This window comes from Chelmon rostratus, chromosome 9 (assembly GCF_017976325.1).
Source record: "Chelmon rostratus isolate fCheRos1 chromosome 9, fCheRos1.pri, whole genome shotgun sequence".
NCBI lineage: Eukaryota > Metazoa > Chordata > Actinopteri > Chaetodontiformes > Chaetodontidae > Chelmon > Chelmon rostratus.
In genome coordinates, this window is record NC_055666.1 from 19,876,564 (window position 1) to 19,904,379 (window position 27,816).

The 27,816-nt window shown below is 43.1% G+C and overlaps 1 protein-coding gene across 1 annotated transcript; it reads right to left on the reverse strand.

Annotated features, from left to right (window-relative positions):
• Positions 1 to 1,844: 1,844 nt before the first annotated feature.
• wu:fb13g09 (multidrug resistance-associated protein 5) lies at positions 1,845 to 27,682 on the reverse strand. Its single transcript, XM_041943516.1, has 29 exons — positions 27,454 to 27,682; positions 24,823 to 25,011; positions 24,176 to 24,331; positions 19,867 to 20,014; positions 18,659 to 18,892; positions 18,131 to 18,304; positions 17,251 to 17,398; positions 15,923 to 16,071; positions 15,547 to 15,654; positions 14,554 to 14,904; positions 14,364 to 14,435; positions 14,058 to 14,182; positions 13,892 to 13,964; positions 13,517 to 13,720; positions 13,131 to 13,256; positions 12,702 to 12,813; positions 12,405 to 12,589; positions 11,876 to 12,022; positions 10,860 to 10,989; positions 10,356 to 10,509; positions 7,406 to 7,534; positions 7,019 to 7,205; positions 6,438 to 6,527; positions 5,789 to 5,981; positions 5,519 to 5,678; positions 4,717 to 4,795; positions 4,500 to 4,613; positions 3,985 to 4,149; positions 1,845 to 3,080 (listed from the first exon to the last, which is right to left on the reverse strand). Exons 2-29 carry the CDS (start codon positions 24,999 to 25,001, stop codon positions 2,988 to 2,990), a joined length of 4,185 nt encoding a protein of 1,394 aa, XP_041799450.1. The 5' UTR covers positions 25,002 to 25,011; positions 27,454 to 27,682; the 3' UTR covers positions 1,845 to 2,987.
• Positions 27,683 to 27,816: the final 134 nt, after the last annotated feature.

The window sequence follows — 27,816 nt, forward strand, 5'->3', positions numbered from 1 at the left end:
AACGAAACACGCTTCCGGTAAGCCTGCATTCCCGAACTTCAAAATAAAAGTCATGGTGAACACTGATTTCACTTGTACTCATTCTTGCAACAAAACAATTAATATGCAACAACATAAACACTGCTTCTTAGACATTAAGATGAATGGAGGGAACACGTAATGCTTAAATAAGGGTCAATAAGATGTTGTGAAATGGTCTTCAGTAATAATTTCAAAGCCTGTGGTTGTATGTCAACATGTATAAACCTGTGCAAAGCAGCTGCATGAGAATTTCAAGTTTGTGAATGACAAAGATTTTGTAGTCATACAACAAACTGACGATTTTAAAATATAATTTCTGCATAAATTATATCAATATTGCGGTAATACAAACACTGCTTTTGTGAACATGTGACTTCAGATTCACAGCAGAAAACTATGTAAAACTACATTTGCCAGCCTTTGTGTCACAAGAATAAATTCTGGCTGGACCTCAGTGCTTTTAGACGTACAGGGCAAAATGTATTACTTGCACATGAATTGCAATGTGTGTGTGTGTGTGTGTGCATGTGTGTGTGTGTGTGTGTGCGTGTCTTTGTTAAAGTGCAGAAAACAAAATTTGAATTTCTCACAATGAATTTTCGCATCACTTTACAAACTTGAAATCTTTCTGGCAAATATTTGAGTCAGTAAGGAGACACTATTGTGTAACCACAAAACTTTGCTCTAGTTTGTAACATGCACAGTAAATGAGGAGGCACGATTAACAACCAGATGTCCCAGAATCTGTGAAAGCTCCAGGCGTACTGACTGTCAGCAGGTTTATGCAAATTTTACTGAACATTTGCAACATAATAAAGCACAACTCTGTCTGAAATGGCATGGGCCTGAAGGTGAGTCCTGCTCTATTTCCTGTTCCCAAGGCCCTGTTTTGAAAAGGTTCCTTGTGTCAACATTTAACTTAAGGAGCTTCGGTATTTCAGTTTGGTGCATTTTCCTAAATAAATGCGTTTAATCATAAAACCACACAGCAAAAAGTGTTTCAGCAAACAAAAAACTGTCTGCATTGCACTGAGGAACAGGTTAACTGAGGCCTGGCTGCTAATTCTTCCCCTGGAACAAAGGACAGATATCTATCATTTGTAATGTTTTTAACTATATCTGTTAAAACAACCAGTAGTTACAGCAGTTCAGCAGTCTTTAAAATGTAATGTTAAAACAAGACTTTCCAAATTCAGACTCTAATGTAGGAGGACAGAGAGTAAAATAAAATTGAGAGACAAGCCATAATGCCATTATGTCATGTTGCTGCAGTGTGTAAGGTCAGGGAGGTGAACACAGGACAAGAAACACACAGGCTCTGAGATGCTGACTATTTAATATGTAATGCTAATCAGCAGGGGGTCTGAGTGGGATACACTCATACTGACGCCAGTTGTTTGTGGACACAGTTGTCGCGCTGTCCCTCTCTCTCTCTCTGACACACACACACTCCCACACAGGTTCCTGCACAGAGGACATATAGCATCGATTAACTTTTGTGTTGAAATAAATGAACGAAAAGGAATCCAATTTCACTGTCGTGTGGCTTGAAAACCAGCTATGTCCCTACCTTGTTAAGGAATTTATGTTGTTTGCTAAGAGCTGACCAGTTTCAGCACACTGCACATAATTGGCTGATTGCAGCATGTTGTCAGCTGCGGAGCAGGTGTGTGTGCAGCAAATTAAGTGCCTTGAGCCACAAAAGGCTTTACGCAACTTTTGCATATGTAATAGAACTCCTCAAGTTAACAGACTTTTATGTGGAAAGTCAGCATTGTTCCCCTTTAACATGTAAAATATCTTAGACACCAGCATATATAAAAATATTTTTTATTGAAAAATACTACCCTTAATGACACAAATCAATCATTTACAAAAAAATATCGCAACATTACAATCTCAAGTGTACAAAGGCAACCTTGAAAATGTATCGATGCAATAGAAAGATATTGCACTCTTCTTGATTGTTCAGCACATACTTGATTATAAGGCAGATGTTTACAATCTCCAGCTTTCTGCAAACACTTCATTTGAAGACACATCCTGATGCTGATCAGTTTCAGCTTTGTTGCACATTACGCACTGTTCCATGGTTCGTAACCTTAATCGCAACTGTTTAACATAATTTGCTCAACATCAGCATTACCTTGCTGGTAGAAATGCTACCATCAGTGTAAAAAGTGCAGATTTTAAACTCCAGCATTTGGATTTAGAGGAAACATTAGCTCGTCCCGACACACAGTACTTGCACGCAGTCTAAAAAAGCATGTTTACATGGCTAACTCCATTATATGACCTGAAAAAGTTTACAGCTCCAGGCACGTATCACATCTGCAATAACTTACTGAAATTACTGCATTATAACATTGAACTAGATGCATGAAACATAAAAAAGAAACAGAACATTGTATAGCATGTTCTAAACAGTACCTACGAGGAATGGTTAATAGGTGATTTGTTTTTAGATATATTGTATTGAATAATCAATAATAATAATACACAAATTCTTGACAGTGAATTCCTACACTGTGAGGTGGTAGTCATGTAAATACAAAACTAATTTAGAGTTTCACTGATTCTCGGGCCTCCAGAGGAAAAGGAAGCACTGCATGTCTTTCGATGTGTCCACATGAAATGTAAAGTGCTGCTGTCAGAGTCATTGCTCTCCTTCATTTGTAGTTAATTATTTGGCCTCCAGGAATTAACTCTTGTGACACAGCGGCAAAGAGCAGGAGGCTGTTACGTCTTTTTTGCACAGTGAGATGTGGTCCCTGGGTCTTTGGTTTTGGAAATAAACAGACATTGTTACACATAGCAGCCACAACAAGAGCCTCTGTATTTCTCAACATGTCACTTTCGCACCGTGGCAGGATTGAGTTCATTCTGTTATTTTTGTGCAATTCAGGTATTCCACTGAAGATTTTGTGGTGTCGTCGCTCACATCCAAGGTTCAGCCCCAGTGGCTTTTAACGTCTTTGGTTTTCTGATGCTTCTATCATGGCCCTGAATCTCGAGTTCTCATCTGCCAGCAAAGCAGCGGGACTGTCAAACTCCAAAATCTACGAGAATGAAAAGGATAAAACAGTGATCAGTACCAGCATATAAAATCAGAGGCCCGACTTGTTCATTCCATGAACTTCTGTCGAGAGAACAAAAATCAAGGCATATTATTTTCCTGAAGAACACTGCAACCTCAGTTATTTCCCATGGGTAGCATAAGAAAAGAGCGTGATTGTCTGGAAAACGTCGTCCTCAGACAGCCTTGTTACGCTTTGGTGTATGCTGCAAGTTTCTGTGTAACCAGCACTAATTGATCACTTTAAGGTACTTTACACTCCCTCAGTGCTGATGCTGCCAAACTATAAGACTTCTCCTGCTTACTGGATATCATATGGTACAGACAGACAAGATAAGAGATGATACACAACAATTTTTCAATTGTTGTGTATCATCTTTAATCAAAAGTCATAGATACAGAGCTGAATATGCGCTATTTACTGCAATTTGTAACAAGAGTTAGACCATTTAAGGTTATCTAATAATAATAAAGTAATTAAGCTTCATTATGTCTGTGTAGAAACTGCCCTGAGCATGGTTGCACAGACAGAGTGGCAACAAGTTAGGGGTAAATTCACACCATGAATCTTGTCGATCTTGATCAATCAAGTTTCATTCACCCCTCTAAACTCTGCACACTGATGAACCCCTCCAGAGGTAAACTCGACTTATTAACAGGGTTAAGGGGTGACACAGACTGGTAATCATTTGTGTGCGTTTCATGCTCACTACTTGTAACAAACGTCAGGTTGAGCACAAGAGCAAAATGTGCACCGCCTTATCCAATCCGTCACCTCAAAGGGACCAATTCACACGGTAGATCAGGGGCGTATGAACATGAATGAGTTTCAACCAAGAAGCCGAAACGTGTGATCGCGCAATCAGTCATGTTGCCTTTATACACACCTGGCCGTTGTCCAGGACCATGACCCTGCTGCAGCTCATCACGGTGTTCAGACGGTGGGCGATGATGAGGGTGGTGCAGCTGCCAAACGCACAGCGAATGGTCTCCTGGATGAGGCGATCTGTCTCAGTGTCGATGGCTGCTGTGGCTTCGTCCAATATAAGAATCTAAGAGAAAAAAGCAAATGTTACAGATACAATAACACAAAATTAGCAGCAAAACAGGAGACGTCGAAATGTAGCATTATTAACAAAAAATGAGGAAACACATCACACTATAAACCGTATGACGCTCGTATGCCTAATCCATGCTGATGAGCTGGGGTACAGATGCATACCACTAGGTGGCAGTGTTATCCCATGCAGGGACAAATACACACTGACTATTCTGTGATACTGGAGGTTCTGTTTTCTTTTTCTCTAAAACTAAGGAGAATCTCGGACTTGAGCTGCTATCATCACCATGCCAGACAACGTTCCACATGTCATGTGAACTAACAGTGTTATACAATCAGCACCTTGCTGTTGCGCAGCAGGGCTCTGGCCACACATAGCAGCTGTCGTTCTCCCACTGAGAAGTTCTCTCCGTTCTCCGTCACCTCTGAGTGGAGCGAATGAGGCAGCTGGCTGACCTGAGGACAGTCATGTAGAGGGGTGAGGACAAACATTAGGAGCTTATTCTATTCAAGTAATGCAGAATTTGGTGTTATCTGACAGTGTTCAAACATTACTTACCATCTCTTTAATATGTGTCTTCTCAAGAGCTTCCCATACCTGGGAATCAGAGTATTGATCCCAGGGGTCTAAATTGGTCCTGATGGAAAAAATCAGAATTGTGATATTCATTAATTGGATTAAACATGATGACGACATGAAGACAACAGGTACAGCATGCTGCTGATAATAAAGTTCTTCCTACTCCTCAGCTGACCAAGGTCTCACCTAAGGCCAAGGACATCGGCATCCATAGAGCAACTGACTGCTCGTTTTTCTAAAAGCAGTGCTGATGTTTTGTTTCTGAAAACGTCTTGCCTGTCAAATTTTTCTCTTTCATTTTTTCCTACCTAGCACCATTTTTGTTTCTGTTATGATTTCCCCCTGGTGAGGCTTTACGTTTACACTAATAGGCACAGCCCAGATCCCTGCTGGGCCCACACACAGCAAATATTATCTACTATAACTCAGAAATATTAAAAGAACCATTTCCAGGCAAGTAGTGGGATGATGTGCAATATACTCTGCTCAGTTTTGATGTAAAAAACATTAATTGTAGCTTTAAACAGGCGGCTTCACTGAAGGCACATCAGCAGGGAGTAGCCAACAAAATGTAAAGGAAGTGTTATACATATGTAAACACATGTGACAGACTCTCAGTTTGATCACATCGTTGCACCACAGGGATTTTCCATTCGAGCAGCTACTTAAGAGGTTGAGAGGTGGGTGTTTCTCTTTTATTCCCTCTGATCTGCTTTTTAAAGTTTGTAAAGCTGATACAACGCTCATTAATACCAGTAATCATTGGATTGGATTGGATTACCTGACTGTCCCGATGAAGAGCACCGGCTCTTGAGGAATGATGGCTAGCTTGCTTCGCAGGTCATCCAGACCAATCTGGGCAATATTGATTCCGTCAATGATAACAGAGCCTCTGGTCAGCTCCACGAGTCTGAACAGAGCTACACCCAGAGAGGATTTTCCTGCAAATTGAAAAGACGCTGCATGAAGAATTGTGTGTACATGTTGAAAAGGGGATTTAAAAAGAAGCTGGAAACGCTGCCGGCTGGGGAACACAAAGGGTCACTTATACCTGATCCTGTGCGGCCCACAATGCCGATGGTCTCCTCAGGCAGGGTGGTGAAGGACAGATTCTTAAGCACAGGCGGCAGATGATCACGATACCGCATCTCCACATCCTGGAAGGTGATCCTTCCCTGCTGAGGCCAGGAGGGGGCAGGAGCAGCTGCCTCAGGACTTCGACGGGGCGCTTCACTCTCGAGACACTGAGATAAGGAACGGTGATGGTATCTGGTATTAATCTCTAAATCTCTGTTGAGGTGCAAGCCCCCAAACTGATTTGCAGTGATTTTCACTCTATGAGCTTTTCTTTGCACTTGAGACAGAAAAGAAAAAGTTGAGTTGCCATTCGTATCTTTGTGTTTGATGGCTGTTGTGTGAAACAAGCCCTGTCGTGTGCTCCAGAGTGTGTAAAGACCCCACGCTGGGTTTCTATCTGCGCCCTGCTGTGCTGCTTATCACACATATATACAATCACATGCACACAACAAAAGCACACACATGTTTGGACACGCCGGCGGCCTTGGATTCAAGCTGTTATATCGGTCTGGTCTGTATCTGGTTGTGTGACTCTAGACGGCGTCTCAGTCTATGTGACCATGTGCAGCGTGTCTGAGTGCCACATAATCCACCTTCCTCACTGTGCCAATCAATGCTCTTACCGTTATATAATGATTGATTCTCTCAACTGACGTAAACCGAGCTTCAGTCTCTGTGAGCAGCCGCACTGTGAACTGAAACAAGCCGGTCAGCTGGAAAAGAAAAAGCAAAGTTTAAAGTTAGTGATTGACACTGTCGGACCAATTACTATGAGAGACTTGGTATTATGATACTTATGCACAGTGAGCATTTAAAAAACAATGAAACAATCAGCCTTTGCTTTGATGCATGCTCCTCCAAAAAGGAGAATGAGTAAAATTGACACAGTGAACTGAATCAGTAATGTGGCTTCTACAGCCTGGTCCGAATGTAACACTACCATAGCATTAGCCACCATAAGCCACTGGTCATAAAAACTTGCATCCATACAGTTGGCCAGCAAGACGTGACAATGCATTCTCCATGAGAATAGATCCGTCATGTTGAAACAAACGTGAATAGAGTTCACAGTTAGAGACAGTAGATGTTTTACTTTTCCACATTTCTCATCCTTTCTGGGGCTTTAAACTACCTTCCTTTCTACCGTACAGACTACTGGGGCTGCCAGCACATTCTGTGTTGATACACGTGTTTGCTTACAAACCTGCACTGCGTAAGATATGGCCAAGCCTGCATAGGCCGGAGGTATCTGATTGTGCATGAAGACAATGAGAAGTGCTACAGCAGTGATAAGAGAGATGCTGATGAGATCCAGGCGGACAGCCAGCCAACGCATAGCGCAACTGAAGAGGTAGTTGGAGGCCTGGTTGGTGTCCAGTAATTCCTGATATCTGAAGACAGAGATAAAAACCTGTTTCAGCTGGAGCAGAGGCAAGCAGAACTCTATCCTCCCATGCTTGCTGAGGGGAAATCTTCTGGTATGAGCTTTGGTATATTTACTAACGGAGGAGTAAACTGAAAAATACAACGAGGGATAAGATGAAATTAAAGTTTAATGATCTCCATCTCCGACAAGCACCATTGAACTCACCTTTGGAGGAAGTCGTGGCCTCTTCCATAAGCGTGGATTGTGGAGAGTCCCTGGAGACTGCTGGTGATGTGAGAGGTGAACGGCGACTGGCTGATGTTCTCCAGGCGCTTCAGCTCGCGAATCAGAACCCTGGAAACAGAGACATTTAAGTTTCCGCTTTGAAAATTCAATTTATATTATTAATATCAACACAACCCCAATTCCAAAAAGGTTGGGACACTGTATACAACAGAAATAAAACAGACTGTGATAACTTCCTCATCCTTTTTTTTACATATGCTCAATTGAAAGCAGTGGAAAGACAATATATTTAATGTTTGACCTCATCAACATCATTGATTTCTATGCTTATTCTGAATTTGATGCAGCAACACTTTCAAACAAGTTGCGACAGGGGCAACAAAAGACTGGGAAAGTTGAGGACATATGAATTGAATATAGGTTGAATCGCACTGCATTCTGTTTTTATGCACATTTTACATCCAGACATTTAGAATCTGCAGATGTTTGTAGAATGTTAATGTTTTCCTGTCGTCTAAGATCATTTCCTCAGGAATTTAATTTGTTCTTCATGTTGATTCATACTTTTTAAAGTGATTGAAAGTTATACTGTCTCAAAATGTTTATTCTTACTTACAGGGAGACTTAAAGTAACTCCAGAAATGCACTTCAACTAAATTTTATTTTGATTTGTAACCTCAAATGGTTGTGAGAATCCATATTAGGCAAGTTTGCAGCACGGTTGGAAAGCGCCCACTCAGGTTTGCCTCATTTGAATGAAAATGGCAGGGTATTGTGTGCAAATAGGCTCCGGCATGTGAGAAGCAAATCTTTCAAACAAATGACATCGAACTGGGAAGCATCATGGAAAACATTTCACTCCCATAATGAGCCACCGTCAGTACAAAAGACGGCGAATTTTAAAATCCTGAATAAAATGTGCGGTACAAGCCTTTGTGAAGGTAACTTGTTCTGGTTTTAAGATCTAAAGTATGCATGTCACATATTGGTCAGATTGATATTACTGCCATCAACCGTTTCTTTATTCTGCAGCTTTCATTGATCTTGAAAGGAGTGCAGAAATTACACCTGAATACCGAAACACCACGAAACAATGATGGAATGGAAAATGCATCAACTCTAATGATGCAGCTGTGTGGCAGACAGGTAATGATAGACGGGGCGGACAGAGGAGGAGGAGATCCACGACACAGCGGCCGCTTTCCTGACGGAGCTCCGGTCGTTTCACGCTATCCGATGCATGTGCAAAATTATGAGGGCCGTCGCACACGGACGGTCAGCGGGAGAGACACCAGACTCGCCGTCCACGTGGCAGTGTGAGAGAGATGGTTTTATTGACAAAGGCGAGGTGTCGTTCTACTTTTAGACACCAAGACAGGATGGATGGTGCATGTGAATTACAAGTCTGGCATGAATCATTTGGTTTTCTCATAACAGCCCAGAAGAGAACGGGAAAGAACATGACACTTCCTCGCTCCAAGCCTGTGATCCAGACAAACATGTTTATGCCCTGGGCTGTTTCATTTCAGAACTCAATAAAGGCCGCTTTAGAAGTGGGTGATTTCAATGGGAGATCCAGTTAGATGTAACATCTATACATATCCTCGTGACTTATACGTCATACGGGATTTCATTCTTTTAAAGTGTTGCCAGGGGAGATCACTACCTTTTGGTAACAGTCTTCCTCTTGGTTCTTGTGCGCTTAAATACTCTATCAAAGTTCAACATTAATTCTACTGGAATTGCCTACAAATCAAGATATTTTATAATTAAATTGACCCCTCAAGAGACAAAGGGGTATAAAATGTGACTATGAGGGGGTATCAAGCGATGCATATCCACAGAAGGGGACAGGAAGGTGATGACACAGCTCAGTTGTGAACCTAAAGTTCCTCCAAAACTCTTTTCCAGACAAACTTGTTTTCAAGTCAAAATTATTGTATGTGTCAGTCTTTATTTGTTGTTACTTATTGGGGTGTGGCGCTACAAATCACATGAGCTGTTGAAGTATGACATTCGAAACTTGTTTTTGTACTTTCTGACTTTACACAAGCAAAACAATAACACCGACAGTCATGTTCTCCTTGATCTCTCAGGCAGAGGAAATAACAAAACACTGGTTATTTCCCAAGACACCAGCGTGCTGTTGCTTCCCTCAGTGGATTCACCTTTATTACACAATTCCTGCAAAACCGTAAATAATGACGAAAGCAGAGTCATCAGATCATCAGGGTCGCGTCAGCAAAATTTACCACAGAACACAGAAGCTGTTAAGAATCAAGACAATGACCCACAACCCTCCACAGGTAGAGATGATCACTGCACTTCTTCCTCCACCTTCAGTACTCTGCTCTTACATTTTACTGTTGCTCATATTCATAGGCTAATTAACAGATTTGCTGCTCCGGCTCCCTCATAAGTCTCTGCTGTTATAACATGCACTAAAGTACGGAGCATTTAAAAAATAATAAAAACAAACATCGGACAGCTTAACAATGAGAAAGCAAACAGGCTGTGGAAACATTCTTGCGTGTATACAGTACTTTGATGCATCCTCCGCCAAAAATAAGGACCTGAGGGAGTGAGTGAGGTTAAAAGTATCCGTGTATAACATGTTGGTTCTGTTCACAGTGAGACTGTGTAACCTTTTGCTGAACAACATCCACTATTGAATTAAATTATTTTTACATGTAAACATGATGCAAATATCGCTCTGTGTCTGCTGACACGTTAGCAAAAAATCAATAAATGCAGATATAACTTTTGACTTGCCGCTTAAAGGAACTTGAGCACTTGTTTCTTATTAATCATTTATTACTGGTAACACTGCTCAAATTGCTCGCAGGGAGATAAAGTGCAAACACTCTGTTTGAATCTCAGGCTCAATGCCAACAGCAATAAGAGCAAACAGGAGTGATGAGAGACTGACCTGGAGACACGGTTGACAATGCAGAGGAAGGCTCCCAGGGGCAGGATGGAGATCAGGAACCAGGGGAAGACAATGCCCACCATTCCCAAGCAAAACAGCACCAGGGTCAGGTTCTGCAGCAGCATTTCGGCTTGCATGGTGAGACGCACGTCAACTTTGGGGAGAAGACATATTATATATCAGACACACTGTGTTGTGTGCGATCTATCTATTGTATCTCTGTATGTGAACTTTCTCTTTGTGTCCCCCTGACTGTTTCTTTTTCACAAAAGAGAGACAAAGAGAGAGACTGTAGCTTACAAAAATATTATACTTAGCAACCCACAAATCAACATGTCAAGCAGATACAAGTAAAGTGGATAACAGAAAGCCACTCCTCCAGGCGAAAGACTCCATCTGAAATCCCACAGTGTCTTGGCACTACACCTTGTCAACCGGGGTGACTTCACTGACTGAGAGCCCTCTTGGGGGAAAGGTTCCCAGTCAAGACAAATCAAGCCTCACCCTCATCCATGTCTCTGGAGAAGCGGGTCAGGATACGACCTAGAGGTGTTGTATCAAAAAAGCGCATGGGGCTGAGGAGGAGCCGGCGGAACAGCTTGTCGTGGAGCGCGGAGGCAGCCTTCACCGTGCACTGTCAAACACAAACAACACAAACAACAGCCGTGTTTGAACATGAGACCTGACACGTGTAAACAAACAACTTTAAGAAGCATACGGAAAGAATCGCGGCTCGGATAAACAGACGAGCAGATCAACAGTTGGAAGGGAATCGTCTGTCAATGTGCTCAGCCTCAAACACGACAACACACAATGGATAAATACAGTGGCGCTCATATGTTGCCTGCAGAGTGACAAATGCTACCTCACCATATGCTAAGCATGTGCACAGTGGTGGGTAGTTATTTTTTCCTCGCACAAGGCAAGCTGTCAAATCTTCATTTATAATGAGTTTCTGGGAGGCTGACATAAAGGTCATGACCTAATGAGCAAGAGACATTTCACCAATTGGACAGAAATTACATGTGGCGGCAGAGAACAAATTAATTCTATTAATGGAATATTCAACAGTCCCAGAGATCTCGTCACAGCTAGGGGTAAAAAAAGATTAGCCATCTTTGAAAAATTAGCAATTTCAAGTGGCACACATTAACGTGGGGACCTAACCTCTGCAATGCAGTGTCAGGATGGGTTAGCTTGAAAAAGAGGACGCATACCCGAAGGGGCAATGACATGCACGCACACACGCCCTTCCTTTCTCTCTGCCTCTTTGTCTCTCTTGCACACACACACACACAAACACACATGCAGTTGTTGTAAAGCTGTGAGACATGGCCGTGGACAGATAAATGGATTTGGCCCGCAGGCATTTTCAATTATAGCACAGGAGCCACAAAAGCATGAAGAAATGACAATAAAGACAGTTAGGCAGGAGCACTAGTTAACTGTTCACCACTAATATACCTTTTTTTTAATATTCCTTTCAAACGCTATCGTTGGAGGGAAGGAGGGAAGCTTACCTTCACAAACACCAGCCCTCTCATCGTCTTCAGCAATAAAGCGGCTCCCATTGACACGACGTAAACAGTTGAATAATACTGAATGTGAGGGTTGAGTCTCATGCTGTTGCCCGCCGTCGTTTCATTCACCAAGATTAATGATGTGTTCTGAGGGCAGATGGAACAACAAATTACAACGACTGAGGGGAAAAAAAATGCAATTTTTCCCCATGTAGGAATTTTGCCTCTAATGAAATTGAGAAAAGTGCATAAAAAGTACATGAAAATCAGTCAGTTCAATTATGTTTACTATTCCGAGCACATTTCTCAATAGCGGCCACTGCCCGCTTTGCGGCACATCTGTTTCTTCACTGCTCGTGCTTGCTTTTAATTAAGTTCACCGTGGTGCCGTTACTTTTTTAATCATGCACGTTCAGATTAATTCTCAGTCAGCTCTCACAACTCACTGAAGAATAGAAGTTTTCTTTTGGGAGCCAAATGCACTGTAAAAAGTGGTGTTACTGTAAAGCAGGATCATCTCCAAACTCACCCCGCTGCCCTGCCTGATCCAGTGGCTCAGCCACCAGTTACTGAAGGCTATGCTGCCTGTGGTTGAGAGGAAGAGGAATACGTTGATGATGAAGACTACTGGACCTCCTGCTGCTTTGATGTAGGCGCCATACACAGACCAGTTGACTGCACCAGAGCCCTTCTCCTCAGCTTTCATCAGTTGTTCTACATAAAGAAAGAAAGCAAGACAGAAGTTACTTGTGAACCACTCTCATGGAAAATAAGCAATTAGCATTCATTCTACATGTGGAGCATGAAAAGCTGCAGGGGCTCTCACCTCCTTTCTTGTTTTCCACCTTTGGTCCGACCTTGGCAACATCAACAGCGCTGTCAGCCCTCTCGGCACCCGTCCTCTGCTGTTTGTTCTTTAAATTCTTTTTCACCAGATTCTAAGAGGCACATAGGAAGGGAGAGAAAGTGAGTTTTGAAACACGCCACCTCCACAAATCACAGCAGGCGAAACAACAACACCCTGCAAGTCATTTAAACAGATATATCGGTGACAGGGTCTTTAGCAGCTCACCAGTAAATCAATGCGTGCATAGATAATGAAGGCCATGTAGGCATTAACATTTCTCAGCTATTGGGCCTGCCTTTCTCTGCTTATGAATTATTCAGTTTGTAACATTCAGTGTTTTTGTGTAGAGGGGGCAAAGTTGCCTTATTCAGAAGAGCTGGCTGGTGCTTCATGTGACCGTGGCCTTACCTCCTGTTGCATGCTGTTGAATAGGGTGGCATAGTCGCGCTCTTTAGCCATGAGCTGAGCGTGGGTGCCGCACTCGGCAATCTGCCCGTCCTTCATCAGAATAACGTGGTCACACTCAGACAGGTACTAAAAGTAAAAAGATAAAGAACAAAGGCAAAATGGGATTACAGGAAATCTTATTTCAGTGATTTAACGTTGCACACACTTTGCAGAGCTTTAAACTTTAATCAGCTAATCTTCAGGTCTACAGGTCATTAAAGAAGAAAAAACGATTGAGAGGGACAAAAAGGCATGAAATATTTTCACAATGCTGAAACTACTACAATATGCATCAGTTATTTTGGGAAAAAATTGGTACCATCAGATGTGCACAGACAGTTCCTTACCTGCAGCTGGTGGGTTACAAAGAGCACTGTTTTGTCTTTGGCAACACCCCTGATAGCTTTACGGAAGACATGGGAACCCACACAAGCATCAACAGCGCTCAGGGGGTCATCCAGCAGGAGTATGGGCCGTTCACTGTAGAGGGCACGTGCCAGGCTCACTCTCTGACGCTGCCCTCCACTCAGGTTGGCACCTCTCTCTCCAATCTAGTGAAGAATGAAAAAAAGCCCTGTAAAACTCTCCAATTGTTGTGGTTGCACTGAATTGCAAACAGTTACATAAACTAAAACTGTTGAACATGCCATTTCAGACTAAGTGTACAGAAACATTTAAGCATTTTAAAATCATATTATTGAGAAGCAGATTTGTACAGATACCTCAGTCATGTCTCCATACTGGAGCTCTGCAAGATCCTGGAGAAGACAGCAGGCTTCCAGGACAGCATTGTATCTGACGGGGAAACGACGATGTTAAATTAGGGATAAATCTTACATTTTATCGCTTTTGTTCTTCATGACATCATGGAACAGTAGTTGATCTTACTTGTCTTGGTCATACTCATTTCCAAACAGGATGTTCTCCTTCAGTGAGTCATTGAGGATCCAAGCTTGTTGTGACACATAAGCAAAGCCACCACTGGCCGCTACGTTTCCCTCTAGCAGGGTCATCTGCAACACAAACACAGATGGTTGGAAGCAGAGGAAACACTTAAAACACTCCCTTTCAAAGTGCAGGTCGTTGTGTGGCATCGTGCGTGAGTGAAAGGCTCAAAAGGAATAAAGCTATCCTTGTTGCTGTCAATCACGTCTGTGCTGTCTGAAGAGGAAACTAAAAGAGAGCAAATCTTACCTGTCCCAGCAGAGCAGACAGAAGAGAGCTCTTTCCACTACCGACACCTCCACAGATTCCAACCAGTGAACCCTAGAAAGGATAAAAACAGTGGCATTGTGGGAACTAATGATGAAGCAAGCAAAGATTTGTTCATCTCCTTGACTAAAAATGTCCTTAATCTACTTAATCTATGCATGTGCGCTGTTACCTTCTTAACGCGCAGGTCAATGCGGTGCAGGGTCTTGTGCAGCGGAGGTCGTATGCTTTGGGTGGAGGAGATGGTGCTTTGTGGACTCTCCTGCTCCATATTTGTGAGGAGACTTTGTGCGTTGGGTCCTTCCTTGTTTCCTTTGCTGTCCTCTGTGGAAATGTACAGGCTGAGCTTCTCCCTGCGCAGGACGCGCTTCATTCCTCCTCGCTTCTTGGGAAGCGGGTTAGGCTTTGCAGCCGGAGGGCGCGCCTTTTCCCAAGCCAGCGTGGCGTCCTGAAATTCCACTGCATTGCGAGGATCCTCCGTTTTGCCCAAAACAACCTCTCTGTCCTCCATCACAAAGAGCCGCTGTGGAGACAAATGCGATGGGTAAGTTTAATTTTGAACACACATTGTGATGTCCAACTCAATGAAATGTATTTTGTGCATGACAAAAAATAAATGTACAAAAAGAAGCTTGGAGTTGCTGTCTTTGCTTATGTTAAAGATTGTTTAACGTGGCTAAACATACTTGAGGTTGTGCTCAGTCATGAGATATAGGCAGCAGTGTCAATACATACAGTCTGACCCGTCCTTCAGTACAACATTACCTGCCCTGCTTTAGTGAGAGAACACAGAATGCCTTGAGCCTTTTGGTGCATCCTTGGCAGAAATGATTGCTTACTTAATCCTAGCTGGCTCTCTGAGGTCATCTCTCACTAACATGTGACTTTTGCCATGTGTTTGGAATAAAGTGTGTTAAAAATGTCAGAATGTGGTGTGGGCAGGCCTATTTTCAACATAAATGGGAGCACCTTTTGATTGGCTCTGAGCCTGGTAAAACCTGCTTGCCCACTGACATACTGTATCCACAAGTGCAGTTAGTGAGCTACTGTGCGCTTAACAACAACACAGACTGGGCGTCTTAATGACATCCATACTGACCATGTTTGTGTTGGGAATTTAGGTGGCTGTATGGAGGTGGTTGACAGGCTTTTCTATGTTTCTCACCTGAAATCTTTTGACTGCGACTGCACCCTCCGACAGTGACCTCACAGCCAACGGTGTGACTTTGAGGGAAAAGGTCATGGAGTTGAAAACTGCGACCACAGTAAAAGCCTGAGGTGGGATGTGCAGAAATGGAGACAGTTGACATTTGCAAGAGTTTAAAATCTATAAATGTTCAGAATGGATAACGAGACTTGTCACATCATCTTAAAAAAACACATTTGGATGTTCGGGGTTCATTTTAATGCTTTTATTAAAGAGCAATAGTGGAGAGAAGGAAAGAAAGGAGGAGGACAGATGCAACAAACCCCAGAAAATAGAATTTGATGGTTGGCAAAAACAGCTTAAATGGTGTCTACAGGTTATCAGATTTAAATACCTCAGCTGCAGTAAGGTCATAACCCAAAGCCATATGTAGGGTGAAAGTGCACACGCTTGCTATCACCACGACAATGGGAGCCACTCCCACCGTGAGGCTCTGGACGACCCCGGCTCTCTCCAGTATCCCCCTCTCCTCTGATCGCACCTCTGTTGAAGAGATAAGAGAGAAAGGGAGATGATAAAAAGGCAAAGACGAGGAAAAAGAGAGAGAAAATAAAGTAAGGGCTGAGTGACTCCCAAAGGGTTCTCCAGTGAACATTCAATCAACAGCACCATAAGAGTCCCAAACCAACACACAGCGAGTGGACAGAAATAGATACAAGAGGGAGGACAAGGGCCCCACATCCATACATGGTATGAAAGGGGCTTCAAAACCTGCTGAACCTTGATAACTGTCCAAGTGTGATGCCCAAATCCCGTTCCCCCCTCCTCCATGTTTGTATCTCCCAAATGTACACGCTAGCTGCTTTGTTCACCCAGTTCATTGGGTGCAAACAGTGGAACAAAAAGCTTGTGCATCTTTAATTCAGCCCCAGCAGCACTGTGTGTGAAATAAAAGAACTCCCTCCTCCTAGTACATGTTATTCTCCTTGGGATTTGCTTTGGATGTTATGTATGTTTCTGCATGGATTACAAAGCAAACGTCACACGCCCCGGGGCGAAAAACACTGTGATCAATTTAACAACAATAGTAATTGAAGGGAATGACACTGTTACTCTTCAGATTCATTGGCCATTAAGTTGAATGCCAATTAATTATGATTATAATAGGTAATCAAAGGACAGCAGTGAAAACGAGCCCCACCTGGCTAATTTGGAGCATGATTAAAAGTGGAAAATGATCCTTATCCACAACCTACAGCGAGGGCCTCATGAGAAAAGGCCATCGCTAATTCATGGATAAGTAGAGCAGCCTTGACAGTCATTCAACGTATTATAAGGCCCTAAACACCTTGAAAATTAACCTTGAAGCCAAGAGATTCAAACTGGCCTTGATTATAGAGGATGGCACAGGGAACGACAAACGGAGCAAGCTAATGAAAATGGATTTAGGGTCAGGGTTATCTCGCCAGTTCACTAAGAGGATAACTCTAATTTCAGGTGATAAACTGGCCAATTAGTTACTCATTTGCAACAGTGACAGGTATTCAAATGAGGTGACCCTTTATTCTGAGTGAGCTGGGAATAAAAAGCCTAAAAAAAAAAGAAGCACTACACAGCATGAAGTTTTCATCTCTAGAAAACCACTCGGTCCTGATCGCAAACATGAAGCGAGCAGCGAATTGTGATATCGCTGCAGCATTTGGGAACATGAAAGCCACTCACTGTGAATATTCTGTGCAAAGGCATCTTCCCAACAGTACATCTTGATGAACTTTATGCAGCACAAGATCTCGTTCATCAGCCTCACGCGCCGGTCAGTCACCGCCACACACTTCTTGCGGAAATACGCCGTCAGTCTCGATGCAAGCATCTGCCCAGACAGCAACAGAGGAAGTGATGACAAGAGAAATAAGTGGCAGGGGAGGAAATGAAAGCAGACACAATCACATTAGCTGTGCTGCAGGGTTGTCCGGGGGACCGGAGTGATAAATGTCTTTCACATCAATACCAGGGTCTCCGGCTGTCAGGCTCCGGCTGAGACCGAGTGTAATTTGAAAATAACAGCTACAAAGTTGGCAGGAGATTGATGGCCAAAGAGTTATGATGCTTTTATTAAGTGCTTTTTGTAGCCTTCAACAGCTTGAATTAATGTAAAGATTCTGAAGTGATGACTACTCATGTCATCTGCTAATCAAATTTTTAAAATTATAGCGCAGAAAACAATGAGCCAACAATAATGCAACTATTGTGGTCATCAACTTTTGGTGAAACGTTGAGAAACTGCTGCAATTAAATCGCTTTTCACTGCTCTAATGTGTGCGATCATTACTTGGTATAAATTTTATAAAAGTCTGAATGAAAGAATGAACCTACATTCGGTTGTTGAACTTGACTGTACTTTACACTATGTTAAAAACACTGACAGCTGTCTGTCTTTGTGTTACGCACTCATTAATTTAGTTTGTGTGCCTGTAATAAATGTATCCTGTGTTTTGTCTACTTTGTTGTAACGACAGCATCGCACAAAAGCCTCAAAACTTAAACTGAATCAGCCTTTTATGCTCCTGTCTCACTGTTACAGATGCTTTGGCTGAAGTCGTACCATGGTTGGGTAGAAGAGGATGAAAATGGCTGACCCCAGCAGAGCAGTGGGGCCCAGGAAGTATGCAGTGTAAGACACACCCAGCATTCCCACAAGGGGCCCCCCAGCCAGCAGGCAGCCCATTGACACCGCTTCATACAGCCGCTGGCCATCACTGGAGCAGATGTTGATCAGCTTGGTAGAGAGACAGAGATTTACATGCAAATTACATAAAAAATCTTCAATGAGCTACATCTTTTCAAACAAGACATACTGAAACCTCACCACCAAGACCATCAAAGCAATTTTACAAATATAGTTGTCCTTATTCCCACGTTTACTTGTTGGACAATTATTCCTCTTAAGCTGTGTAATGACTAATCTCAGACAGACTCCCCTCCCTCAGGCTACGGGATTTGTAGAGATCTAAGCAGGAACGGTGTAAGAGCAGAAATGAAATCCATCTCAATCATGTGCATGCGGTGCCCCGCAGCGAGGGATGATTTTGTTAATTTGGAGATGAGTCCCCTCCAGTGTTTTATCACCTACCTCGCCTGGGCCGATGTCTTTAGTGCTGCGTAGGCGGAGGATCTTGTTGAAGGCAAAAGTAAGAGCTGCCCCACGGAGGCGTGCTGCAGTGCGGTAGTTGACGGCCCACATGAGCGCCAGAGACCAGGAGCGCATCAGCTCCATGAGGAAGATCCCGGCTACGAGAGACAGCCCGTACGGCACGTAGCTCTCTGAGCTCTGGGAATACTCCAGGAGAGCTCGAATCAGGAGAGCCTGGGGACGAACAGGGAGACGGTGAACGGGGTGGAAAAGACGGTGAAGGAGACAGCGGAGAAACAACAGACAGAAAAGAGCATAAAACACAGACAAAAAGCAGAAACGTGGAGGAGATAAAGTGGAACAGGAGAAGGAGGAGAAAGAGACAATTTAGGAAATTCTATAGATACGGATCAGCTGGGCAGGGACCACATGAAAAAGAAAAAAATAAGATGAGAAGAAGAAGATGAAAGAGAATAACTTAAATCAACCAATTAGAGATCATATGAGTAAAATAACCACGAAAGACTGTAAATAACGTCTCCATGGACAGGGCAATTTAAAGGCCTGGTGGCGATGACATGAGAAGACTACAGTTAGTGAACAGTCAAATATGTAAAACAAGATTGGAAGTGATAACATACCGAGATAATACATGCAACACGGCTTTGTTTAAGTGTGCTAAATAAATCAGTCAGGAATGTGAGACACATGTGCCATTGTGTAAGAACTAAATCCAGTTAATGCTATTAGTTGCGGGTAGTAGCAAGCACATAGTGTACACGTAACATCACATCAAAATAAACAGCTTAGAGCATGAGGAACAATGGGGCCGACTCAGTAATATCATAAACTGGGAATTCCAAACATAATTGCCATTTAGTTTAAGGTGATTATTTAAAATGTCTGATATGGAGTGTTTCTGGAGGGGAATCTAAAACAAGATACAAAAAGAGAAGCATATTTCTGAACCAAAGCGTGACTGGGTACAAACCAGCTCATCTATGGCATTAATATGGGTTTCACTATCTAAGGCTTTGTAATCTCCCAGTATGGTTTCATTTCAATTTCTAGACCAGCGTGAAACGGGATAAAGCGATTTTCAGAAAAATACAACTGGACTTGGGACTCCGAGCCAGCCACCATGCTGAAAGGCATATTAGCCAAATCAGCTGAGTATAAAGGCAAAGGAGGATTTGGACGGTACTCACGGGCCCAACGAAGCCTGCCACCATTGTGAGGAGGAGGGAAAAGGTGGCCACCAGCATGCGGGTCTGGCAGAACCTCCAGAAGACTCTTGTCAGGGACGCCCCCTCTCGCCCTCGCCTTTTCAGCTCATCGTGCCACAAAGTTTCGAGCCTGGAATCAGAAACCAGGAGCGCAAAATGAAGACGGGCTATATGAGCTCACATCTCAACCAGACATCATTACATTGTTATGGAATTTAATTCACTGACTGATGAGTCTCAACAATCAGTCAAACAAATTGCTCCCCTCTTGAACCACTCTGGCACATGAATGCTACGCAAAGTGCTGTTATAGTACCAATTAACATGTAAAAGTTGGCATTTTTGAAGGGCAAAATTATCATAAGTGAAAAGAATACTTTATGTGTTGTTACTGTTCCTTAAATTAAGTTGATTAAAAGCTGTAGAGTTGCACTTCCAATTAATCAGACTGCCTGAAAGCACAATGGGGGATATAGACAGCCCGATCTAAAAAAAATCACAAAAGAAAAATGAAGGCAGCTAGGCTGACAATAAGGTAAAGGTGACCTACAATATACAATCATGAATGATGCATCACATAATTAGACTGAGAAAGGTAGTGCCAAACATGTTTAAGACGTGCTAATGCACTTTTATTGCTGTATAATGCCCCTTGAACAGGGTAAAATATCTTGTTGGCCAAATGCATCAGTGCTAATGACTCTATAAGCCGCAGCAGAGCAGCTGCAGAAAGTAATTTACGCCCTAATGACTTTATTAAAAACGTATCAGAGATAGACAGAACATTAAACCAACTAGACTCTCACACTGACTGATAATTACTACTTGAAGTCAAATGGTGTTGGATTTAAGAAATTACAATTAATTTCAGCCCAATAACTGCATAGAGCGCAGCTTGAGTTGAGTTTATCATTTTGGGATCAGACCAGAAACAGTTAATAATGTACTGAAAAAAAACATCAAAAAAAAGAGATTTTTTCATATTAACCTGTTCCTACATAATGGTAAATATTAATACACTGTCCATCCAAAGTCGTGTGTATTTATAGTTTTCATCATCATGATTAACATCGTGTCCTAGATTTCAAAAATGCACGATACAACAGCGGCTCTCTAAGTGTGTGCTTGGTCACACATAAATGGAAATGCGAGCGTCAGAACGACAGTGTGGGATCCAAAGGAGGAATGATTTGCTTTTAAACATGGCTGAAATGTTCCTCACAGCCACCGTCACAGTTTGCCAGATGGCAAGCGGAGCTGATGTTTCAAGAGAGTGTTGGCCAGGACATCGCATTCAAGGTTCGCACCTCACTGAGCACCAACAAGTGTCAACTCTCCCAGGGTGCTTTTCCCATTCCCCCTCTCGCCATCATCTCTGCTTTGCATTAGTGTTGCGTAACCGTTCTTGCTATGTAAACACAAAATAAAGACCTCCCGTCTCCAGCGACTCTGCTCATGCACTCCATCGCCCACCCGTGCCAATGTGATAGCTTTGCGCTCCTTTGCTGCTTCCCTTCTATGTGCTCTTTAACACACAAAGCAGCAGCAGCGCTGAACCTCCAGGCCCTGAGCCAGAGCCTTTAAACAGAACAGGTCATTTACAGCCCACACAGTTGTCACCAGACACCATAGCAAACTTCCTCAAATAGCCACCCTCTTCAATATTGCCAAGTCATGGCGCCATGGCTCGACAGCACGTGAGTAATGGAAAAAGCATTGGTTTTCTTTTCTTTTCAGGGAGCGATAAAAACTAAATGCGCTCCAATAACCTCATTGTAAATCTTTATTGCTCATTCTTAAAAAGGCATTTCTCAAGCTGAGGTTTGGCAGGCAAACAGTGACTTTTATCTCATGGTGTCCAGCCTGGCTTCAGTCAGCAACACCTAATGAGTGTGACAGGGAGACACAGTGCATCGCAGGTAGAGGAGTTAATGACATAACCACCCAAGTCAGGAACTAACACACCGTAATCTCTAATCCCTGCTATTCTTAGCAGCCTCCCATCCCAGCACAATGTTCCTGTGTAGGTAAAGAAAGACTGGATGTTCATCAATGAAGTCTCGACTGACCTTGTGCAGCACAAACATACAAAATCCTTCGCAGTTGTTTACATGGCGGGAAACCACATATTTATACTGAGAAAGCAACTTTGGACTTGCACTTTCCCGTTGCCGACTACAACTTGTTTGACAAGGTTTCACATGCATCTTGCTCGCATGTAGGGCAGCGAAAGCAAAGACGGTGTCTCAATATTTGTTCAAAAAAGAAAAACAACTCCAGTGACCCTACAGTGCGAGAGTGCTGTGTGATATGGATCAGTTCACCTGAATACGCCCTGATACAACGAGCTCCACTGGGTACAAAGAGGATGACTTTTTCACCTTGAATGGATCATTCTTTGCATCATAACATGTATGTTCATTGCAAAACATTAGTATTCACTTCACAGGACTATAGCACCATTTTGAATTTGATTTAATATTTAATGGAAAATTAGCAGGCACACAAAATCTTCCGCTGGAGCAGCAATTAATTTCCAGCAAGGATGAACCAAGCAAACCAGGCAGAGGCCCCAAAAGTCCCACGCTCACTAGATTATAATTAGTAATTTGATTATTTACAAGTTAAGGGGGGTAAGGGAATTTGCACTACAAATGGACAAAATCAACTTAAGCAGGTCCGATAGCATTCGTTAATCTTGTGTCCTGGTCTTGCAGAGGTACCCTGTGTCAGGATTCTATCAAGTAACACAAAGTGACACACAGAAAAGCTGGGAAGGTGCACAATTGCAGCATGTGAGTGCAGCTGATCTCTGGGTGTTTGAGTATGTAATGAAAATGCCAAGTGCAGTTTGCTGTTTGCATTCTACATTCACGATAAGGCTGGAAATATCCCATACTTTTCCTAATGACAACAAATCACCATGAAAAGACCAAAACCAGCGCCACCCTGCGTTAGTCTGTCTGAGTACTTTTCACCTCCCCGCCCTGTCTGGTGCTCATAGCCTCATTCTCGCTGGACATAACACTTTAAAAATATGTCACAAATATATACTTAAAAGTCTGAGCAATTTTGTAAATAGTGCATTTGTTTGGGATTATTTTTGGTTGCCTTGTTGGTGTGCTAGACTGTGCATGGGATTTGTACATAGCTTTGGCTACACAGCCAATACTTGTTGGTAGAATCAAGTCATTGTTGGTTTTGGTCTTATCATGGGATTTGTGGACAATACAGAGTATCACCAGACTTACAAAGAGGAACGACATGAAGAATAAGATTTTTTCACTGTGCACGTGATCACAAAGATTCTCGTTGGCATATGATGTTAAAGCAGGTGATTTTTCCAAAAAAATTCATGTTGTGTGTAAAAAAAACAAAAACAAAACCTTTTTCTGCTCGAAATTAGGTTGTTTGTTTCTGCTCTGGCTGCTCGCCAACCATGATGAAATAGGCAACGTGGACTCACAGTCGCCCCAGTTTTAGCCGCGTATATATAGCTGCAGGTTGTGGTAGCATGAACAATAATGTTGAAAAGGTTTATTAAAATTACTGGACAATTACTTTCACTTTAAGCATTTTAGCAGTTTACAACCTGCATGTCTCAGGAAATTAACCTACATTGACACTAACAAGAATGGTAAGTGCCAGCTGAAAGACATTGTTGCACATGAAGAAGATTATTCCTTTGTAGTTGCAGTTAATGCAACACACGGACCCACCAATAACAGCGCTGTATTCAGAGCTTAAAAAGATATTTTGAACAGCATCAATACCGAAGAACAGCAAGGGCTATGGCTATGCACTGACTCTCCCCCACAGAAACACAGCAAGGAGCCTCTCGTAGTGGAGCCGCTAGCTGAGCTGCAGCACCGGTACCCACACAGTCTTCGCCCTGTCTTTCCAGCAGAGATGCAGAGAGTCTGACAGCAGCTTCTCATGGCTGGTTAGCTTGGACATCCAGCTCTACCACACCGTCCATGCTACCGAGCGGCGGTCAGTCAGTGTCGCCCCTGACGCCTCCTACGCTGCATTTTTAAAAATACACTTGAAGGGTTCTGGCAGAAACTGAGGGTGTAGTAACCCTTTGAAGGGGATGAGGTGACTGGAGTTTGACAACTCCCAAATAACCCTTACGTGGTATAACCTCACCTTTCGACAAACCCTTTTCATGCCACGTCTCCCCCCTCAACTGCAGCTTTCTGGGAACACCGTGTTTCAGCATCTAATGGAGTTTTCTGAACACCGCAGGTCACTTTCATCAGGCAAACCTCACCAGTGCCAGTTACCTCACCTTTGGCAGTTGATTTCAGAGGCTTCATGGCAAGACAGTCCCCACACGTCATCTATGGACAAGCTGGACGCCTTGTAGGCCTTCAGTGCCAGCGGGGACAGCCAGTGCAGAGTCATAAATGAGAAGAGGCCGGCGTTGTCGACTGGGTGCTGGTGCCTGGAATAGGGAAGAAGACGTGAAAATGGGTGAGATGTCTAAAAGCCTAGGCATACACAGAGGTGCTATGTCGCGGGAGGAGGCCCTCATAGAAGCCGCTCCTTTGCTTGCCAGAGTCGACAAAAGGTGAATCATGCCCACAGTGTTTGAACAGTAATTTGCACGCTCTTCACAGAAACCTGAGAGAGCAGCGAAAACAGAAAAAAAAAAGTTCAGGGGCAGTTTATCAGTCGGCATATGTTCAAACACAGCGCCGTCTGTCGCTGGGGGATAAGTTCCCACCCCTTATCATGGCCTCCTGCTACTTCCTAACACACAGCACACCAGACAGCAAGCACAACAAATGTGAAGTTTTGTGTCTGTGTGCGTCTTTAAATGGGTATCTGCCTGTCAGCGTGGCAGCCTAAAACTGCCTGTACGTCTTTATGTCCGCCTTTATCTGGCTCACTGTCAGACGGTCGCCACATGAACTTAAATGCAATTTTGTTTACTTGTGAGTTATCCTGAAGGGCTTTAAAAGCTGCAGGCTTTGCCGGTAGCGGCCTCGACTCTTTGGCCCCCTCTCCGCTGACGCCTCTGGTTCCTCTTCCTCCAGCTCTGGCAGGGGTTGCGGGGAGGACAGCGGCAGGCCCTCCACCCGCCCAACTGCTTCTAGGGCATCAGGGAACATGGCAGACCCTCTGGGGGGAGAACATCAAAATGACATTAATCACAAATACATTTCAGATGTGTGACAACAGCCTGCAAATACACAACTACAGATATTTGCCCATTGGTGTCTGGTTATGACTGCAGATACGAGCCTCTACATCCAGCTGGCTTTTAGAAACGGTGGAAAAACAGGCTTATTATTAGCTGAAAGACTCTGAGATCTCATGACATTTGATTACATCAGAGATCTGACGTATATGCCGAAAACTCCAGCTAATAATTTTCATTATTGATCACTCTTGATTGATTGTCAGGAAATAGTGAAACAAGCATATCACCATTTCCCAAGGTACTCAAATACTTGTATTTTTTCCACCAACAGTCCAAAGCCCAGAGATTTGTTTCATTTTAGTATTATACAAGACAAGCAAGTCACATTTAAGGAGGACTGTTAAAATCAGGACATTTTAGCTGATGATTAATTGTCATACAAATAGCTGTGATTAATGATTTAATTTGAGTTTTTATGTTCATTTTATGCCACACAGCTGTGCTGTTATGTTTGGCTTTGCTACAAGGCATCCTCTTGCTTTGGAAAGCAAGAAATATGGTCTCAGAACAAAACCATTTTTTCGTTTTTTTTTTTCTGACATTGGAACCTTGCAGTTTATTTGGCTCAACACAGCTGATGGACACACAAATAATTTGCATTTTATTTGTTGTGACATTTCTAAGATTAACCAGGTTTCCATCCACATGTAGTGCAAACTTACCATATGTACCAAAATCCTCAAGAAAACTTGAAAATGATTGTTTCCATCCACTAACACTATGCGAATGTTAGAAGTTGAGCACATCAAGATAAACAGCTGGTGGAGCTAATTCTCCAATCAGGTGCCATTAAACCTTTGCAGAAGAATAGGGTGCAATGAGATGACTTAATTTAAAGCGGCAGCCACGCCTCAAATGCTGGAAAACAATTTGGATTTTATGTTTGTTTCGTGTACATCTTGTGCATAAATGCTCGTGGTCTGCTTAACTGATCACGATCAGGCCATCATTGCGACAGGCCTACCTGAACAATGATTGAAATGATAATTCTATTATCAGAATGGTTTCAGATTAATTATCAGTCAGTTGAGTAATTGATTAATTGTTGAAGCACTGTTTAACACCTCTATGCAGTTGCAACAATCTGCTGCAACGGTGTGATACACTGCGCAGCAGACTACAGCTGATATTGTCTCAATATTTTTTTCTTTCCAAGAAAAAAACACTTCCAAGCTGACATTTTAGCTAAATTCTCAGTGGGAGAAGTGGGAGAAATAAAACACAGCAGTCTGCCTGTTCTGCCTTCCTTTAACCCAGAGAAGAGAACTATTACAGAAGAGCCGTGTTTTGCTGAATCACCCTCTGAGACACAGATAGACTTGAGGAACCACCTTGTCCAGAGGTCACGGCCCCTCACTGGCATACAACTAAAGTGCTTATCTATTTAAAGACGACCTGCCGGCAGGCCCCGGGAGCTCGGGAGCAGACATCTGAGCTGCCAGTGTGACCGTACACTGTCACTGATCCCCTCCATGGCAAAGCTGCGTGACAAGGTCAGCCAGACTGTGTGTGGGGTGCAGATAGACCGTCCAGAGAATGTGTTCAATAATGAGATTCAATACAGATGACGCAGCAGGGAGCGCGGACAGAGCCGCATAACAGGAATGGATAGAATAAGTTCTGCTGGGAGATACACAGCAACACAAAGTCAGTGTATATGTAAAAGCATGATGAGAACCAAGCGCTGTGGGGGAGAAAAAGCATGAAAGAGTTTTTGTGTTTTCTTCTGCAGCCCTCAGTGCCTATATCATGTGAAGTTTGTCATATGGCTGCGAACATCGCAGAGCTTTCTTTACCGCCGAGACATCTATACCCCTGCATTCCAAGAGCTGCCGAAATTCCTGCTGGTCAAATTTGGACTCGCCTGAAAACATGTCAGGAAACAAACAGCTGTCTGCGTTTAAGCTGCTGTGCGCTAAACAACATCTAAACCAAATAGTACAAGGTAAAGAAAAGAAAGCCCCGAAATTAGGGCAGCAAAAGTCAATAAGACCCATATCAGCAAAGGCAAACTTCAGCACATGTCATGAGATACAGATGTTTCGCTTCCACTGCATGTTTAGCTGACCTTGTCATGTATGTGTTTCCAAAAAGATGATAATCAATAGTGCCGAAGCAGACCAGTTTGCAAAACACCATCGAACATATGACATTTACAATTTGGTTCCTTACATGATAAACACAACTTTTTTTCTCACATTTTAGCTTATTGCCTGGCTAGCTTACTTAATCAATACATCTCTGAACATGTCTCATTATCATGACAGTACCTCCATTGTACTACAGCTCCAATCAGCTGTGCTGTGGAGCTGCAGTGTGAGCCTAACAGACATGTAAGTTTTCATTCACAGTGCACTTACATTGAAGCAGGCCTTGCTCGGGTCACCTTAGCAGCAGCACAGATCTCAGATCTTGTGTTTAGGAAAGGCAGATGAAGATGCGGTTGACCATGTTGTCTCTTTTTCTAAGTTTTTGTCATCAAACTTCTCTTCCACAACCATATGGACACATCTCCCCCGGAAGCGGCCCCGTTGCTCAGATCAAAACGCGTCCAGGACACTCGGTGAAACTTGACGGCTCACGTGTGAACAGTACGTGCCGTTTCCCTTCCGCGCTGTCTGCGGCTCCGGTTCACCGTCACACGGAGCCCTGCGGGGAGAGGAAATCCCGACATCACTCTGGCGTCACAGCGGCTCCGCCAACCGGCGACGGCGCTGGATAGT

What these genes read in the sequence shown, in the direction of transcription:
- wu:fb13g09 (XM_041943516.1), bottom strand. Translation starts at nt 25,001, where the DNA reads ATGTTCCCTGATGCCCTAGAAGCAGTTGGGCGGGTGGAGGGCCTGCCG. An exon ending in GAGGGCTGGTGTTTGTGAAG is followed by an intron (nt 10,990 to 11,875) that starts GTAAGCTTCCCT and finishes TGTGTTTGACAG; the next exon opens with TGCACGGTGAAGGCTGCCTC. An exon ending in CTCCAGAGACATGGATGAGG is followed by an intron (nt 10,510 to 10,859) that starts GTGAGGCTTGAT and finishes TTCTCCCCAAAG; the next exon opens with TTGACGTGCGTCTCACCATG.